At 36.5% G+C, this 19,777-nt stretch overlaps 1 protein-coding gene across 2 annotated transcripts in view; it reads left to right on the top strand.

Moving 5' to 3' along the window:
* The first annotated feature begins 1,016 nt into the window (after positions 1-1,016).
* The window catches only part of LOC109078743 (clathrin interactor 1-like), a 38,581-nt gene continuing 19,820 nt past the window's right edge, over positions 1,017-19,777 (top strand). For both annotated transcript variants that reach the window (XM_019093948.2, XM_019093949.2), the window contains exon 1: positions 1,017-1,235. In XM_019093948.2, coding sequence (XP_018949493.1) covers positions 1,195-1,235 — 41 coding nt within the window. In that variant the 5' untranslated portion in view covers positions 1,017-1,194. The remainder of the gene's footprint in view (positions 1,236-19,777) is intronic.

The following is a 19,777-nucleotide window of genomic DNA, read 5'->3' on the forward strand; positions in this document are numbered from 1 at the left end:
AGACACCACCTTCTAGTTAGACACATGAATCAATTCACGTTGATGCTTACAGTGCACACTGGTATTCTCTAGAGCAGGGGTCTCCAACCCTGCTCCTGGAGAGCTACTGTCCTGCAGATTTCAATTTCAACCACAATCAAACACACCTGAACCAGTGAATCAAGGTGTTTAGGGCTACTTGTCAATTAAATACAGGTGTATTGGAGCAGGGTTGGAACTGAAGTCTGCAGGAAGGTAGCTCTCCAGGAGCAGGGTTGGAGATCCCTGGTCTAGAGGCTACCCGTTTACTGTATATCGGTTAAACACTTGTTGAAACATTGAGTACACTTGATAATATCCACTATCACTGTGGTTTCAGACAACATTACAAATGGCGGTCCCCTCAAATTGTACACTATATAACGGTATAGGCACCACAGCCAATCACTTGTTTCATTACTGAATGAATCAGTTGTTTTGAACCTATCTTTGAATGAATGACTAAATGACTCATTAGGATGGTCACGTGCTGCCTCCTACTGGCGTAACAATGTAACATGCAGAAAAAGTAAATGAAAAATCACCACTAATAGAGATTAAACATGTGTGTGGAATACAGTATACACGCTCACAAATGGAATATTTAATAACTTTTATTAAAATACAAAGAATAATGGTACAATTAATAACCATATATTTCAGTCTAAGGTTTATGATTCAAAGGCTGATGAGTGATAGAAAATTCGACATATTTCTGTCTTCTAACTGCTGTAATACTGTATATTTCTCCATATTTTCTTTTCTTTTTATGGTACAGAACAGGATTCGCACTATAAATTGTACCCCCTAATCTGGTTAGTTTGTTATGGTTCAGAGTAACATATATTAATTTCAAGAAATAAAAAATTCGTCTGTTCTGCTTAAATCATTATGAATTGTGTGCTTTGGGTTGCACTTGGCGGGTTAAGTTGATCGAGAAACTACATTTCCCATGATGCCCGCACACGACGTCATGCCCGCGTTCGCTCCCCCTTGACGCACAGTACGCGTCACCGTAGTAACTGGCGATCCGCTGCTGTGTCGATTAGCGCTGGAGAAGCGGATGGGGCTGAGGGATTCTGTTATTATCGGTAACAGATATCCGAGTCCACCTGTGTTTTAGTGCGGACTGGACGATACGATATTGAGGCGGAGAGCCCCTGCTAAAGCGCCGAGATGTTGAATATGTGGAAAGTCAGGGAGTTGGTGGATAAAGCGTGAGTATGCCCGGGCTTTTGCTTTCTAAAGAGCTTGTGTGTCGATGCAGAGGCCCGTTACTTATAAAGGTGCGGATCCCGTGACGTCACACACCCTCAGCTGCTCACGAGCGCCACACGATTAATATAACATTATGATCTTTTTATTATTTCACTATTTTCAACCTATTTATGACCCCTTCCCGATCATGTGTGTTCTTCTATTAAATTTACACAATTCCACGCTGTTCTGCACGCGTGTTTTTTTTTCTTTCTTTCTGGGCTGTGTTTCAAACCCCAGTGAACTGCCTACTTAGGCAGCATCTTTGGGTACGACAGGAGCGTGTAGCAATTTGGGGCATAGCAAGCACGTTTTCCTTGCCTATAATGCTCTCAAAATGTTGACTAGGTAGACAGCTCACTAAGTTTTCAGATATATTCTTCTTACCTTTTCATTCTTCTTGTCAATAGCGTTATCCCGCTAAAACATTCACTAGTGAGCAGCACATGAGCTTGAACGGTCTCTGACAGCATTTCTCATTATCTTATGTACCGTCAAATATATTTTATTTGTGTGTTTTTGTGAACAATGTTAAAGATTGTGTTGTTTAAATGCCATACAGTTCACCGGTTACAGGCCCGTTATACATGCTAGCTAATTAGCCTATTAGCTTAGCTGAAGTCAACATTATGAATTCTTATGGGGAATGGAGAACGGTATCGCTCAACCTTAACGTCACAACACAGACGTTGATTATTTCAGATTTGACGATTAGCTGTCATCCCTAAAATTAGACGCCCAGTTGACCTTAGTAGTACCTGTGGGCCTTGTCTTTCTCCATCACACTTGGTGCTCCTCACCTGAAAAATGAATGAATTTCAGTTCAGTCCTTCTGATTTATTTTGTAAGTGATGGCAGAACCTTGTGGTGCAAATTGATGAGAAACTTCAATAGTAATCTTGATTTTAAAACTAAACGTTATTTTTTATTATTGTGAGAGAAATGCATTATACCTCTTTGCTAGCCTGCATGTCTTTTCTCAAAAAGTTAGTGCATGGCTATGTGCTTTATAATTGTTACAAAACAATTATATAAAATTAAAAAAAAAAAAAAAAAAATTCTTTTTTTTTTCTTCCATTTGCTTTATTGTATAGGCTACTTGTAAATCTTGTAAATCAAATTTTGTTATGAAAATCAATCCTTTTTCACAATACTTCCACAGAAAAGGGCATTTTCCAGTTTTTGGTAGTTTTTCAGTTTGCCCCGTTCGGTGGAGAATTTCTGTTTTATATCAACCTTTCACCAATACTGGAGGGATATTATTAACCTATACTAAGGTTGTCAAAGCATAAAAAGCACTATATATTTTTTTTATGAATTTGAAGACTAGAGGTTTGTGGTATAGCTATAAAATGCAAAAATCTAAATATTCAATATATATCTTAATGTATTTGCTCCCAAAGTGTGTCTTTTTTATAAATATAAAAATAATTAATTTAAATAATTCTGAATAATAATATATTTTGCATTGTTGTTCAGGTGATTTATTGAAGTGGACAGTTTTCAGACAATATAAAATATTTTTATGGTTTATGTTCATGCTTCAAGTAAGAACTGCTCAAGCAGTTTTCCTGGTTATAATTTTTCGGACTCCCTTTTTTTCTGGGTGTCTGTTGCACAAACAAGCCCTGCAGTCAAGTTACTGTAATGGATGTTACAGCAGAAGGCATCTTTTAATGGATATTGATATAGTTGGTCCTGTTATTAGCATTCATTGTGCATTGTTGGCTGAAGCTTTTGTCCTTGCAGTGACGATAATAAGTAAAATAAGTTTTATTAAGCTTTTTAGCTTGGTGCAGGCAGCATTTGTTCCATTCAGTGTGATTGTTTGTGGTGTAACATATAATGTTGTGGTGCAGCATGGTGATGTTTCAAATTCATTTAGGGCTGGAGAAATGGAATGTACTGCTAGCTAATCGATGGTTGACTTTTTAACTCGAAAAGCTTTTGTGCTCCCCTAGATAGAAAATTCATTATGTTATGATTTACTCTTTTTTTTTTGTCATTGCTGTAAATGTTTACGACACTCATATACTGCCCTGCAAAGCCAATATGCAGTAACTATTTTGTCAAAGTTGTTTTATTATGCATCTCTTAGACTGTAGCTGTGCTACAGAGGGAAAGGGAGTGTGAAAATTGACTCAAAATTGATTGTGCATGGTAGGATGCATGTGTGTTAAAATTACTTTAAAAAGCAGAAGCTGATGCTGGCTTTTACTGTGTTTAATGGAGTCTATTTTTTAAATGCAACAACAGATTTAAAGTGCTCCTATTATGTCCTTTTACAATGCCTTTGGTGTACTAGAATAGGTTTTTGTGCTTGATTGATCCAAAACGCATTGTTTAAATTAATAATATATATATAATATATATAGAGAAAATAATGATTTTATACAACAGTTTGATAAACAAGTTTAATATAAGATTTTTTTTTTTTTTCAATGAATCTTTTATCTTTAGATGGCAAGGCAAAATGCAGTTTTTGACACCTAATATATATATATATATATATATATATATATATATATATATATATATATATATATATATCAGGGCTCCAGACTAACAGTTGAGAGCAGTGGCACCAGCGCCACAAAGTTCTACAGATGGTGGTGCCAGGAGTAGATTTAGTAGCACTGGGGCACTTTTTTTATTGTTTATACAGATTTGACAGTAAAGCACTAAGCTTGAGTTAAGATGTATACAAACTTTACTTTTATTAACAACAGTAACAGGTGCAAAATCTACTTTTATATACAGAAAATATATATATACCACTCTTATTAAAATGTACCATTATTCTTCTAGCATATGGAACTGACCAACTTCAGTGATTACGTGTGATTTAGTAGCAAATTGAAGAAAAGTTATTACTTCTTACACAAAAAGTGTAAAATTCTGACAAAATCTTATTTCTTGATGATTTTATATTTTATAGTGATTTTATAATTTCAAAATATAGAGAAAAGGTAGAAATTAATGTCTAATAAGCCAATAAGTGCTCCTCTGCTGCTGTCTACTGGTTATACTTGTGATTTGATTGTTTGTTTACCACAAAGTATATTTTGTTCATGCCATAAAAAATAACATTCAAACTGGATCATTTTAGAGCTTTAAAATGCTGGAAATAGCTGTGTGAAATGCTTGAAAGTAGGGGTGTAACGGTACACAAATATAACGGTTCGGTACGTACCTCGGTTCTAACGTCACGGTTCGGTATGATTTCGGTACAGCAGGGGGGAAAACTAAGTTTTTTTTTTTTTTTTTTTAATGGTTTACTGAACAAGTTGCTCTTTCTTGAAATACATTCAGTTATAGTTTCAATTTTCTTTGTGATGCAAATCTACCTCAGCTTATGCTTAAAACTATAGGGAGCACTTTTACATTATAAGATTACAATTAGGCCTAACAATTAACCCAAACATAAAGCCACAAGGATGCACTGTTTTATTTCAAATCAAAGCTAAATACACGTAGAAACAGCAGATCCTTGTGGCGCGGATGACACAGAAGAGCACACACAGCATACGGTGATAAGGAGGGACACAGAGGAGACTGTTGACAAAGGAATTATTGAATAATTCATTATTTTTGTTTTCTTTGCTTACAAAAAGTGTTCCCGTTGCTTCATATAACAGATTGCACGTCTGATGGCAGATGGAGTATTCTGACAACGACTTTCATATCTTTTATGGACCTTGACACTGTTATTTACTTGCCAGTCTATGGGACAGTCTCAGGCCTCCCGGTTTTCATCCAAAATATCTTAAATTGTGTTCTGAAGACGAACAAAGCTTTTACGGGTTTGGAACGAAATGGGGGTAAGTGATTAATGACAAAATTTTCAATTTGGGGTGGAGTATCCCTTGATCGCGTTCACTCACGCTCCGCTCTGCACAAATCAGCGGGGCGTCACAGCTCAGACACGGGAACCGGAGCTGATCGCGGCCCCTCTAGTCAGTGCTTGTGTTGGGATTATACCATCACATTTCTGAACCGTCCCAGAAGCGTCTCTCCAAGGTGTTTATACAGCGATCTGTCATGCCACATCAAAGACTGTCAAAACGCCATTTATTATTTGAATTTTCTGAGAAAAAAAAAACAACAAAAAAACTGTATTAGTTCGGTACACATACGTACCGAACCGAAAGACCCGTACCGAAATGGTTCAGTACGAATGTCATTGAAAAGTGCTTGAATTTCTCTCTCAAAAGGTCATACAAACCCTGAAATGAATGATGTAATGCATTCGACTATTTTTACCACAACACCATGGTTACATTTAGCATTACCACTTCTGGTTTCCTGACGTATGTCAGTGCTGTTCATGTCAGATTTCTGTGCAGAATTAGAATGATTCTCAGTAAATCTCACAGCAACCTTGTCATTGTGCGGCGAATTCAAACGCTTCTCACTGGATCTCGCAGCGCTGTTGCATCTGTGCAGTAACAGTGTCGCGAAATCAACTTTGGCTCCCGAGTAAAGCTGTTCTGAGCTCAGACAAGTTTGTTTGTGTCGCGGTCCGAGCTGATAAACGGTCCTCGCTGTGCAACTGAAACTTAGCGCAGTTTAGTTTTGCTTTCGTTTAGTTTGATGTTTCTCAAGTGCAACAGAAAGGGCAGCACCTATGAATTGAACAACGCAGTGGTAGCGCCAGTGTGACCGCTCACAAAAATGAGTCGCACCAACAGAAAAAATGGTCGCAAAAAAAAAAACATTGGTCGCTATCTGGAAATTTCCCCCTGAAATTGCCTTTTCTTGTGTAGGCTGAAATATACTACATGACTTCTGCACACATTTTTGCCCTGATTTGCAGTGTGAATGGTTCGACACTATAGTTGCCGAAAGTCAAAGCCAGTCTGCAGATTTGGGGCAGTTAGAATTGACAGATTGTTGTGTTCAGAATGACTTGAAAGTTTGATGGTGCGTGATTATCAGTAAAATTAGTGTATTCCATGTTGTTAAGGTTGTCCTCCTGTGCATTTATGGACCTACAGAGACTGAGTTTTTGGAAGTGTTATCGATTATGTTGTTGTGTAATCAGTTTGCCAAACCAGAGCTAGTTTTATGTACAGTATGTTTGGCAAAACTCAGTTGATCAGTTTTTTGGGAGATGGTGGGGAGTGATGCGTAATCACAATTTTGGTAATCCACCAACATTTCAACAACCAACAGATGAGAATCATAAATTAGGCTTAAATCCACCTCAAACTAAATTGTCCTGCACATTTCCAACAGGAAAAGTGTCATGTTAATTTTCCACTTGAATGCCAAGTCATGACATTACTACACACAGACTTGATTATGATAACTGCATGATTGGATATTTTAACAGAAAATAACTGATCATTCCAACTTTGTAATTCTTGTCTTTCATAATGTTGTGCTCACCTGTGGTGTCTCAAGAAGGTACACACTTAAACTTGAAGTGGTTTGCACCTGGAACACACAACAGTGGAAACTATTCTACTCATTGAGAAAGGACTTTGTCCAAGTTATTTGCTCTGTTGGATTTCAACAAGATTGGTTACAGAAGTTATCTTACACTTATTTTTAATGTCAGCAACAGTGCTTCCAGGAAAAGTTGCTCCTCTGTTAAAGCCAAAGGTGGGAGATTGGATATCATTTGGATTGATTTCTTATTATTTGCAGTTGCCCAGTATATTTCATCATCATGTATGGTTTTGTTTCTTCTTGTAACTTTTTAATAATAGAATAGCCTAATACTCTATTCTACTAAATTTGATGTTGTAATAACTTGGTGTTGAAGGTATAGATGTTGATGTGACTATCACTGGAATGTGTTAATCACTGCTAAATGCACATAATTAATAGCAGCTGGACAATTCCACTAAATTATAACTAAGGTTAATCAACAAAAAGGTTCCCTCCATTATATTAACCATCATACAGTTTGGGGAAAACCCAGTTCCAATCACAATGTATCATCTCATCTTGGTGCCGATCTGCATGATAAGCATTCGGTTAAATAACTGCCAATCAGCATTTAGTTAAATAACATTTAACATAGCACTGTGTAATTTCAGTTAGAGGTCAAAGTCTGCTGGTTTGAAATAGGGATGCTCATTTTAACCGTTAACTGACCGTAAGAATTTTGACAGATTAATACAATCAGTTAAATGGTTTAAAAGTCATTTATTTGTTTATTTTTTCAGTAATTTATCAAAATATTTAAAAATGTTTAAAATACACTATGTGTATAAAAAACCAAGTTTTTTTTAGAAGAAAAAAAACATATAAGTCGCATTTTATTATTACATTCAGAAATAGGCCTTATGCTGATGCAAAATGTTTACAAACATTATAATAAACACTGTAAACACAGCTAGGCTATTTTAACTAGCTAACAATTCCTTTCAATTATCATTATTTAGAAAAGAACAAAAATTAAAAAGAAGCTATAGCTATATAAATGATAAGCCAAAACAAATTCATTTAGGCTAAAACGAAACTGAAACCAACGTCGGGTCTCTCATTCGACACAAAATCAAATGCTTCCGTATTCACAATGTATTTGAATGCCAAAATATTATTTATTATTTAGCCTACTGTACTCGCGTTCCAATATCCACATAAAACAAAATGTTTTACATAACATCAAGCTGATAACACTTAAAGGGATAGTTCACCCAAAAATGAAAATTATGTCATTAATGACTCACCCTCATGTCGTTCCAAACCCGTAAGACCTCCGTTCATCTTCGGAATACAATTTAAGATATTTTAGATTTAGTCCGAGAGCTTTCTGTTCCTCCATTGAGAATGTATGTACGGTATACTGTCCACGTCCAGAAAGGTAATAAAAACATCTTCAAAGTAGTCCATGTGACATCAGAGGGTCCGTTAGAATTTTTTGAAGCATCGAAAATACATTTTGGTCCAAAAATATCAAAAACTACGACTTTATTCAGCATTGACTTCTCTCCCGGGTCTGTTATGAGCGCGTTCACAGCACTGCAGTTTAGTGATATCCGGTTCGCGAACAAATCACTCGATGTAACCGGATCTTCTTGAACCAGTTCACCAAATCGAACTGAATCGTTTGAAACGGTTCGCGTAAACAATAAGCATTAATCCACAAATGACTTAAGCTGTTAACTTTTTTAACATGGCTGACACTCCCTCTGAGTTCAAATAAACCAATATCCCGGAGTAATTCATTTACTCAAACAGTACACTGACTGAACTGCTGTGAAGAGAGAACTGAAGATGAACACGAGCCGAGCCAGATAACGAACGAAACATTGAGTCGTTCTCGAGTCAAGAACCGGTTGCATCGGTTTTCGGATCACCGGTAGTGATGGGAAGTTCTGTTCTTTTCCGCGAACCGGTTCTTTCGGACAGTTTGATTCAATAAACCGGTTGCCGAAAACGGTTCACCAGTTCTTTTGCGCTCGACGTAATGACTTCATTGGCGATGATTGCCCTTGATTCAAGCCTTCGGTTTACCCGCGCTCATAACATTAGCACAGAATCAGTTCAGAATCAATCACCAAAAGAACCAGTTCGGTTCAGACGCGCTGTGTGTCAGTCTGAATCACGCATGCGCAGTATCATCAGCTCCTCGGTTCTCGAACCGGACGCGTCCGACAGAAACGGTTCTTGACTCGAGAATGACTCAATGTTTCATTCGTTATCTGGCTCGGCTTGTGTTCATCTTCACTTCTCTCTTCACAGCAGTTCAGTCAGTGTACTGTTTGAGTAAATGATATTACTCCGGGATATTGGTTTATTTGAACTCAGAGGGAGTGTCAGCCATGTTAAAAAAGTTAACAGCTTAAGTCATTTGTGGATTAATGCTTATTGTTGACGCGAACCGTTTCAAACGATTCAGTTCGATTTGGTGAACTGGTTCAAGAAGATCCGGTTACATCGAGTGATTCGTTCGCGAACCGGATATCACTAAACTGCAGTGTTGTGAACGCGCTCATAACAGACCCGGGAGAGAAGTCAATGCTGAATAAAGTCGTAGTTTTTGATATTTTTGGACCAAAATGTATTTTCGATGCTTCTATAAATTCCAACGGGCCCTCTGATGTCACATGGACTACTTTGATGGTGTTTTTATTACCTTTCTGGACGTGGACAGTATACCGTACATACATTTTCAATGGAGGGACTGAAAGCTCTCGGACTAAATCTAAAATATCTTATACTGTGTTCCGAAGATGAACGGAGGTCTTACGGGTTTGGAACGACATGAGGGTGAGTCATTAATGACATCATTTTCATTTTTGGGTGAACTATCCCTTTAACTGCACAGATTTTACTAGTGTGATTTTTTTGTATTTTTTTTCCATATGTTTGACTGAATGTATTTTATTATGATAATGAACAGTAGGGGTGCTCCGATCAGGATTTTTGAGGCCGATCACCGATCTTTTTAAAGTCTTCTTTTTATCATATAGAATTATTTATAGTGATGATCCAATCAAGATTTTTAGACATTTATTCAAGGCATGAATTTCATTTTTGAAAATTAAATTATATATATAATTATATATTTATCTCACCTAAATGTTTGATCATGTGCTGTATTTTTGTTTTTACAATCATGTAATTGTTGCACAATAGCTTACACAGCACAAGCCTGATTTTGTGAGCTGTATGTGAGGTGTGGTTCACACATACTCTGTTTGCAGTGTGTATGTAGTCCATGCGTGGTACAGAAGCAGGAGTCTGCTCTGATCCGTGGCTGTTTACCACAAACACAACATTCATCCATTATTTTAAATTTAAATCCAAACATTAAAATTCTTTTTCAACATTGTGATTCTTTTTACACAGTATAGTAATACAATCTTTTATCAATTACTCAATGCTTTTTACTTTTGCATTTACTTTTAGATTTATATATTAAGTTGATAAGGCAAAACATTTAAACTACTTTTCTTACGTTATCACAAACATTCTGAATTAAAACTTACCATTGACAGAAACCGTCAGCTCTACTGCCTTTTCTTTTGCATTTAAGTATTTATTACAAGCAATCCTGTGGTTCATAAAGAACTTTAATTAAGAACTTTAAGAACTTTAAAATGATTGCCTTGTCTATCTAAAAGTGCTCTTTTGCTTTAAACCTAGCCAAAAAACCATAGCCTATGTGTTGGCTGTGAAACACAGTAGACTTTAATTATATGCATTTATGGTGTAATTACTACATTTTTGTGTCAATGCATGTTTATATTTAATGCAAACAATTTGCTGTTACTTTAATTCAGCCGCGCTGGTTCTCGTGCCCGAGCTGGATTCGTGTTCGACGGGGAACTGCTCATGGCTAAGATTTCTGAAATAATCGACACAACCTCTGGTTTTATTGATTGACTGCCTTTATAACCTGCCAAAAAACAAACAGTAAACAGCTCTGAGTAAATATATTAACATCCAAAGTATTTGTATTCTGTATCTTTATGAATAAAATTGTTTATTTTATGCAAAGCATCAGGCTTTTCCATCACACAAAAAGACCGCGACACTCGATAAAGGTGATACATACCACACGCCATGTTGCTCTGCATAAAATTTAACAATATACAGCACAGTAATGATTTTATAGATAAAATAAAATGTATACAAACCTGTATTTTACCGATGAATGCATCAATTCGATGGCGCTTAGAAATGCTCTCTCTAGAAGAGAAGCAAAATCCCTGCGATAAATAACTCAACCGCTGGGTTACGTCTGACCCAAGATCTGAGTAATACAAAAACTACCCAAACATTGGGTTGTTACAGTTGACCCAGGAGCTGGGTAACACAAAAACTACCCAAACACTGAAAAAATAACCCCAAAAAATTAACCCCGCATTTGGGTTAAAAAAATAACCCAGGATTTTTTAGAGTGCATGTTCTGTTGTTTGCTGCTTTATGCGCATGTAAAATTAATCCCCGGAAAACAAACGTTAGCATTTTTAACGGTTTACAGACACTTATCCTTTCTAATTTAGTTAAATTCTAATTTAAAATAATCTTGTCGGTTAACGGTTAATTATCGGTTAATGAGCATCTGTTGTCAGTTAGGAAAAAAACCCAAAATGAATGTCATCACAAAAGTGCTTTATTCAGAAATGGCACAACTTTAAGGGAGAGTTGTCATATCTGTGATGCTTTTTCCGCATTAATGTACATTCTGTGCTATTTCTGTCCATTTACACAGTCCTTCCAAATTATGTAATCTCACAACATTCATTAAAGAAAGAAGATTGGACTTAACCCATTAATTGGCTGGGTCGCTTCTTGGCAAGATTTACAACAGTTACTACTAAATATTGTAGAAACTTAATTCTCTGTAAAGTTGCTTTGCAATGATTTGTATCGTAAAAAGCGCTATACAAATAAACTTGAATTGAAAAAGAATTGAATTATGAGCAGCCCAGTAACCTGGGTTGGCATCTTTTGGCCCTAGCATTGATGACACAACCAGAAACAGAAGAAACTGACATACCCTTGTCTACAGACCTGCAAATACCCTGAGAAATCTCGCTCAGAGAGAAGCTTAACCCTAACATATCCAAAAAATCAAATCTGTTACCCTTTGAACTGTAATCAAATTGAAACGTAAAGTAAAGGTTGTCAGCAGGTACTGAAAGTATGCTGTTTTAAAAATGCCCTTCTTGCATTTGTAGCAATCTCAGAATACACTTAAATTAAAAAAAAAAAAAAATCAGTATTGAGAAATGCTAATAAAATAATAATAAAAAAAGTTCCATCATATATTTAAAATGAAATATTTCATCCATATATATATATATATATATATATATGTCTGTTGTTGAGCGAAGAACCCAGTGGTAGCCCCATCTCAGAATCACCCATCTTCATTCACATCTCTTGGGACTTCTTTCCCTAGCAAACTTTCCCTTGTCCAGGTATCACTGGTTTCATCTCTTAGCTGGTGCTTTCGTTCTCTCTCCATCATACTTATTATAAACCATCACCATCCTCATCTCCATCCTAAAGTTTTATCCAGACCTTTGCTTTCCTCTGAAGCTGTAGGTAGTCTTTTTAGTCTGAGGTGGCGGAGCAGGAAAGCTGAAACCACTCAGAGAGCTTTCATGTGAGTCGTCTTGAGTTTGTTGTGGGTTTTTCACAGGCCATAGCTCCACAGTGAATGTGTAAGTACACCCATTCATTCTAGCGAAGGAGAGAATAAAAGAAGTGGAGAGTAAATCTCGGCAGGCCCATAGAACAAAGAGGTTGTGGATGCAAAGGATGGCAAAGACGCCCCTACGCCTGTCTGTGTCCCCTTCTCTTTGTGCGAAAGAAAGCCTGCCTCTTCTGCTTTTGTCTTTCCTGCATATTGAATATTCCAGTGGAATATGTGCAGCACAGTACACAGCACTGTATGTGTGTCTGGAATGTATTTATTATGTGTGTGTGACTGCTCTACAGGCCGCATGCTTGCATAAACCGACATCATTCATTATTCATTTGCCTGAGATTTTCCTTGTAATCTTAGCCCAACTTTGCAGCACTCTTTCTACATGCTTAAATAACTTCGATTGCCAATCCCACTATCATGAAGTCTAGCTTGGCATTGAAACAGCCAAAGAATAGACTCAACTCTGTGATAGCATGCAAGTTTGTTTGTGGTCATGCCAGTAAATGTACAACTTTTGTGCCTGAGTGATGTGGCGGGCCGCCACAAATAGATTTTTGAAAGGCTTTGACTTTGTTGAATAAGTATAAGCACTGCACTGCACGTTTAAAAATCAAAAACCGGTGCGGGTGTTCTGTATTTCAGAAGGAAACCGACTGTCTTCAGAAAATTTTCAATGACATTTTCATTTCATCTTCCATGTTTTGCCTGATTAATCAGCATTTGTGAGCAGAGCGTTGCTTTGTGTACAGCCATTACTGGAGAAACCTCTATCTCTCCTGCTCTAAAAGCGCCTCCTGCTGGCAGAAAATGATTGTGTGTGTGTGTATATATATATATATATATATATATATATATATATATATATATATATATATATATATATATATATATATATATATATATATATATATATATCTATGAAAAACATTATAATACTTCCAAATTTGACAGGTACTGCTAAGTATATGTATATAGGCACTACTACAGGTGTAACTACTATACATATATGAGACAGACAAGAGTTGTAAAATATCATACTGTAAACCTCTCCAAAACTTTTTTTTTTTTTTTTTATTATTATAATTAATGATTACTCACATATATGCATGGAAAATGGTTATAATATTACTTTTTTCCTGACGGTTAAACCACATAATATTTTAAAGTTATTAAATGTACTTTATTTTTAAGCTTTGGCCCATGCATTTTTAACCTAGATTTTTAAAAGTTTTTTCTCTATCTTGCATACTTTTACTTGACTATTTCATTGACCTTTAAACTGTCAAGCAATTTATTGTTGTTTCCATAACTTGTGCAGAACAGCGGATTTTACCATAATTATGCATACTACTGTATTTATTATTCCTTTTTTTGTCTTTCACAGCTCCGATGTGTAATGTTGAAGTGCAATGAATAATATCTTTAAATCACAAAAATGTATTACAGAATCTACTTGACTTGATTTTAGTGCACAGCCAGCTGAAAACTTTTTTGCGTTGCTTCACCTTTAAATTGCAGTCGCCTTGCATTGTAAAAACACCATTATAAGACCTTCTTAAGTGCAAGGACAAAATATATAAGACATTCTTATACATGCAAGAGCAATTTCTTTTAAGAAGTAGAATCATTATATATATTGATTAACAGGTCATATTCATAAAATATTAGGGCTGCACAATAAATATTGGCATGATATTAATGCGCATCTCGTCAGTAAAGCTGATTACAGAACCGGCTTTACTGACGAGATGCGCATTAATACCATGCCGATATTTATTGTGCATCCCTATAAAATATGAGCAGAGTAAGTAAATTGTGCATAACATTTGTATCTTAATTAGGGATGTAACGATTCTCTCAACTTCGATTTTCTCACAATTTTTTCTAAACAAAATTAGATTTAAGACAAATTATAAATGAAAAGGTGTCCTTTTATCATTGCTTGGATAAAATGCTGCACATTTCTTTGTGAAACAGAAATGTGGCAAATAATAAAACTAAATTGAAATTTTAAAACAAACGCTAAATCTAATTAAATAAAGACAAAAAAATCTTCATATAAACAAAGGTTACCTGTGCTCTTTCCATTCAAAATTAGAGGCAACCACTGCATTGGAATTACAATCCAAACAAAGATGCTGAATACATGCAGCATGAGCAGTTTTTTAAAATCTAAATTAGATTGCATAATTTTAAATTTTAAAACAAAAACAGAATGTTTTGTGAAACTACTACATTAAACCTCTGCACAAAACAAAGAGCAGAAGCTCTGAATGAGACGCAGATTCATTGACAGCAGGTGGCGCTTAAAGAACAGCAGCAATACAGTGTTTCCTTGGTTACTGCTGTAAACAAAGCAGATTGGGCTTATGAACACTGCTTTAATATTAATTATACAGAGACGAGATGAAAAGAAAATATAATCTAAACTTTTCTAAAGACAGTCAGCTCCCCTCAGAGATGCATTCATATAAACGTATCACGATTCGTTTAATATCTCAACTGATATGAATCATCACATATTTGTATCGATTTCAACCGGCTTGCGATGAATCGTTACATTCCTAATCTAAATTGTATGATCTGAATGTGACAGTTTACATGTTAATGGTTTTTATTATCGATTTCCACATTCATTCTGCTTGCGTTCTGTGAATACGGCCCAAGGGTTGAATCTGTTCAGCCCTGCTCAACATACATGGTCAACATGGTGTAATGACACTGTTAGATGAATGTCAGTGTGGCTTTTTATGGAATAGTGCTGGTTAAATAACTCAACATCCTTCCTTGCCAGCTGCCACACAATTAGATCCATCTTTCAGTCATCAAGACCATATGTGCAGCATTGGTCTCTGTCTGAATTGCCTGATTTACTTCAGGAATTTTGAGGTTTTGTTTTTGAAAGTGTTTACAGATTGAATTTGCTCTGCCATTAAGTAAAACTGATCCATTGGAAAGACCACGCCACCCTCGAAGCCTGAAAGTGACGCAGATGAGCGGGATCAGTTTCTTTGTTGCCAGTTTTTGCTGAAGTCATTGCTTTGGCTTAGACCTGATTTTGGCTCTCTGACTCTTCAAATGATTACAAATCAGCAGCGTTGTCTTTTCCAGACCACCTGCTTCCACGTTCCAGCGAGATGCAAGTTGCCCACCTGCCAGCATTCCTGTTTTTATTGCACATAATCCAGAACCGCTAGGCTTGTCTGTAATAACTTCCAGAAGTTCACTTTCACCCTCCCATCCTCTTCGCCCTTTGGATTGTGAGAGTAAGGCAGAAAAAGACACATTTTCACATAAGTAATGATTATGGAAAGTGTTTGCAGCTGTTTTGAGAGTTAGCATGATAAACATCCGCCGAGGACCACCTCTGCAGTGTTGTGCGTGTGGTTCTGGTTTTAAGTATGTCATTTGCAGATGATGTGGCATTGATCTATGATTTACTGGCTTTGTCCATGTTGGTTGTCTATTAGTAGGTTTAGTCTGGTCTTAAAGGGATAGTTTACCCAAAAATGTCATTAATTCTGTCATTAATTACTCACCCTCAAGTCATTCCAAACCCGTAAGACCTTCGATTATCTTCGGAACACAAATTAAGATATTTTTGATGCATTGCGAGAGCTCTTTGACTCTACCATACACAGCAAGGGTACTATCATGATCAGGGTCCAGAAACATAAGTAAAATAGTCCATGTGACATCAGTAGTTCAACCGTAATTTTACGAAGCTATAAGAATACTTTTTGTGTGCAAAGAAAACAAAAATGCGCATGCATTGTTTACATGAAGCGGAAGTGTGTGTATGCGTCGTCATGCTCTCCAAAATAGAGGCAAGCAATCCTAGCTCAACCAGTTTCCCTTTTTAAATCATGAAGACTACTGCCCTCTGCTGTTATGGAGAGTTATTTCCTCTTGCACAGAGGCAGAATGTATGTTCTAGTTAGCTGAAGGCATTCTTTTAAGGCAATACAATAGTCAGGGTTCCCACGCTTCTTGAAAGTACTTGAAAGTACTTGAATTTTAGACATATGGATTCAAGGCCTGGAAAGTACTTGAAAACTAACATAGGTCCTTGAAAGTGCTTAAATTAAATTTGAAATCAGTTTTTTTTTATGCAGATATTTTTAAAATTGTCCGATATGTGCTTCTGTCAAAAACGTGTAGCGTGATTAACATGATAATTAATAGACTGCTGACTTTTCCATTTGTTGACATGATATGGTTAGATTCAGATGCTAAATACCATATTATGTTGGGTATCCTTCTTGGAGATAATCACCATGTTTAGAATGAAACCATCATTTTTTAAAAACATGATATTAATAATGTTTAAGCGCCGCGCGCTTCACATTGATGTTTTATATATCTATAGCGCGTGGGCGTAGTGATGCGCGGGTTACCCGCGGGTCGGGTTGGGGCGGGTAAAGAAATTGTAACTTTATTTGCGGGGCGTGTTGGGGCGGGTCATTAAAAACAAAACAACAACAACAAAAAACATATTGTAGTGTTGGGCGATATGGTAATTTTTCAAATCAGATCAGATCGACGATACACGATATTATCGTGCATGGGTGGAGCAAGAGAGACTCTATGTTCTTGTCATAGCATAACTAGTTGGTGTTTTAAACCGCGCAGGTGCCCGAGAGAGAGCCGGAATCACCAATAATAAAAAAAATAAATAAATAAAAATAAAAAAAATACTTTCAAACATACCGATAAACTAACGTTAAATATAAAAATACTGTATTTAAAATGGCTAGTTCATATGTAGTCGGATGTACCTGTCATATCGCGCGTCCTGTGACAAATTTGCCGCATCTGCGCACGGAAGTTATCAGTCTAAATGTTCTGCAAAGTCAGTCAACGTTGAAAATCAAGAGTAGATTTCATTTGAAGTCCAACAGTTTAACACTAATATTGGACATAAACAAACACGTTAAATATAAAGTAGGCTATTCAAAACAGGTAAGTTCATATATTTGAAGGTAGTGTTGAATTGAATTGATGCATCAGTCATACAACGCTCCGGCCCACGCGCCTCATGACGAGCTTGACGCACCGCCACAGAAACAAGAATGAGATGCATTCTAACATAACTGTGGCATTAAACTCAGTTAGTGAGGGCTTGTTTAATATAGTGCACACATATAGGCCGTTCAGATTACTTGTTAAAGTGCAATGAAAAACCTTATATCTGCAGACGATGTACGACGTCTGTTTGTGGATAGAGACTTCACCGGCTACATGCGCTAATCCTCGCGCGCGCGCGCGCGTGTGTGTGTGTGTGTGTGTGTGTGAGAAATGCGGTGCTGAAGTGAAATAGCTGGGCAGTTTGATAGCTGAATCATAATAGGCTGCCTCATAACCTGCGGGTCGGGTTGGGGCGGGTAAGGAAATTTTACTTTATTTGCGGGGATGGGTTGGGGCGGGCCAAATAATTTCATAAAAGCGGGACCCGCGGGTTGGAAAAAACCCCGACCCGCGCATCAGTATTGGGCGTGGTCGTATAGAGTTAGTGAAGGGAGACGTAAAAGACTGGACATCGCGTTGGTTTCATATGGATTACTTTATTACTTAATATTTGTTGTCGATGAGACTTGCTTAGTTTAAAAGTAGACATGTCAAGATTTCTATAGAAATATATCTCATATCTCTTTGTAGAGTATTTGTTAAGTTTCAGTTCATTTTAACAACGTATTTCTAAATGAAGATCACGCAGACAAAGGCTGCAGACAGCGCACTCTGATTGTTTTCTTTATTTTATAAATGCCCAAAGTTTTCTTATTATGTGTGTATACAAATAAAAGTAGACCCTTTACAGATTTTATTGATGTATTGCTCTTACCTGTACGATCAAAACTGAAAGTGTAATTTAAGTTATTTTCGGCGATATACAGCCCGATCTCACGGCAATTCGTACATATTTTACGAGGTGGCTAATTCGTACGAATTCGTACGACCACACTCGTACAAATTCATACGATTTTTGCCAAATCGTACGTATTTTACGAGTTGTACATTCGTATGAATTTGTACGAATGACCTACACCCAAACCCCGCCCCTAAACCTACCCGTCAGTGGGGTCTAGCCAAATCGTACGAAATCGTACGAGTGAGGTCGTACAAATTCGTACGAATTAGCCACCTCGTAAAATACGTACGAATTGGTCGTGAGATAGCGTGGCGATATACCACTAAACGCCTATATGCATAGACTGAACAAAAAATAATGTATATTTTTCAAAATGTGCAGAAAATAGTACAAACTCTGCTAAAGTGAATGTTTTGAACAAGTATTAACTTAAACATTATTAATAAAAAAAAAAAATAAAAAAAAACAACAACATTATTTTAGCTTAAGGTATTGTATCTATGGTCCTCTGTGGGCCTTTTACCCCGTGCTGGGGCGCCTCTTCCCCCGTGTTGGGTTAAAAGGCCCCTCTTGCCACCTCATACATTTATAGGATTTTTCTAAACAAAACAAATAACTTGAATTGTTTATTTTCACACAAAATCAGTTCCTCCGTTAATAGTCAATACAAACATATTTTTGTTTTTATTATTTTGTATGTAGGCCTATTGTTTTGAAATATAACATATTTTAGGCGCAGTGAATAGCACAGTTTTTCTTAAGGTGTGCCTTTAGCCCCGTTGTACCCTACCGTTCCTGCAATGTGTGTCCTACTCCCGTATATGGCATATAATTTTCGCACATCAGTGAGCCGCTATCAATATGCGGGGTATTTAAATAGGCAAATCTCGCGTAGCGGGGGTTTTACCCTAACCGGAGATTTGCGTCCTGCGGGAACCCAATCCCAAAGTCTAGCGCATTAACCTAGCGCTAGAAGCAGTGCTAATTAGGCTATCAGTCTCATTGCCGGGAAAGTGCAAATTCAATGGGATTTACAATAAAAAGAGATTTACAAAATAATTTTAATAAATGTTATAACAACATTTAGCAGCTTTTTTATTAATTAAAAAATTGAGACATTCTTAATTTAAAAACTCTTAAATTTTGTACAAGAACTACAGCAAAAACCAGTGTAATGCATTTTTTATCAATATTTCAGAAACTGCATTTGAATATTAGCAGTATTGAATTTAATGAATTTCAAGTCCTTTAAACACGACTGTGTAAAACGGTTTAAATTTATAAAACCTACACATTCAAAACATCATTATTACTCTGACATTTCTTTATGTAAATATTAAGTGTAAGTGAAATGGTAAGTACAGTAAGGACTTTCATGATGTTATTTGCTGGGGGTGTGAATTTCAAAGGTGCTTGATTTAATAAAATGGTACTTTAAAAAGTCCTTGAAAGTCCTTGAATCTGGTGTTCATGAAAGAGTGGGAACCCTGAATAGTTTTACAAGTCATTAT

This window comes from Cyprinus carpio, chromosome A21 (genome assembly GCF_018340385.1).
Source record: "Cyprinus carpio isolate SPL01 chromosome A21, ASM1834038v1, whole genome shotgun sequence".
Lineage (NCBI taxonomy): Eukaryota > Metazoa > Chordata > Actinopteri > Cypriniformes > Cyprinidae > Cyprinus > Cyprinus carpio.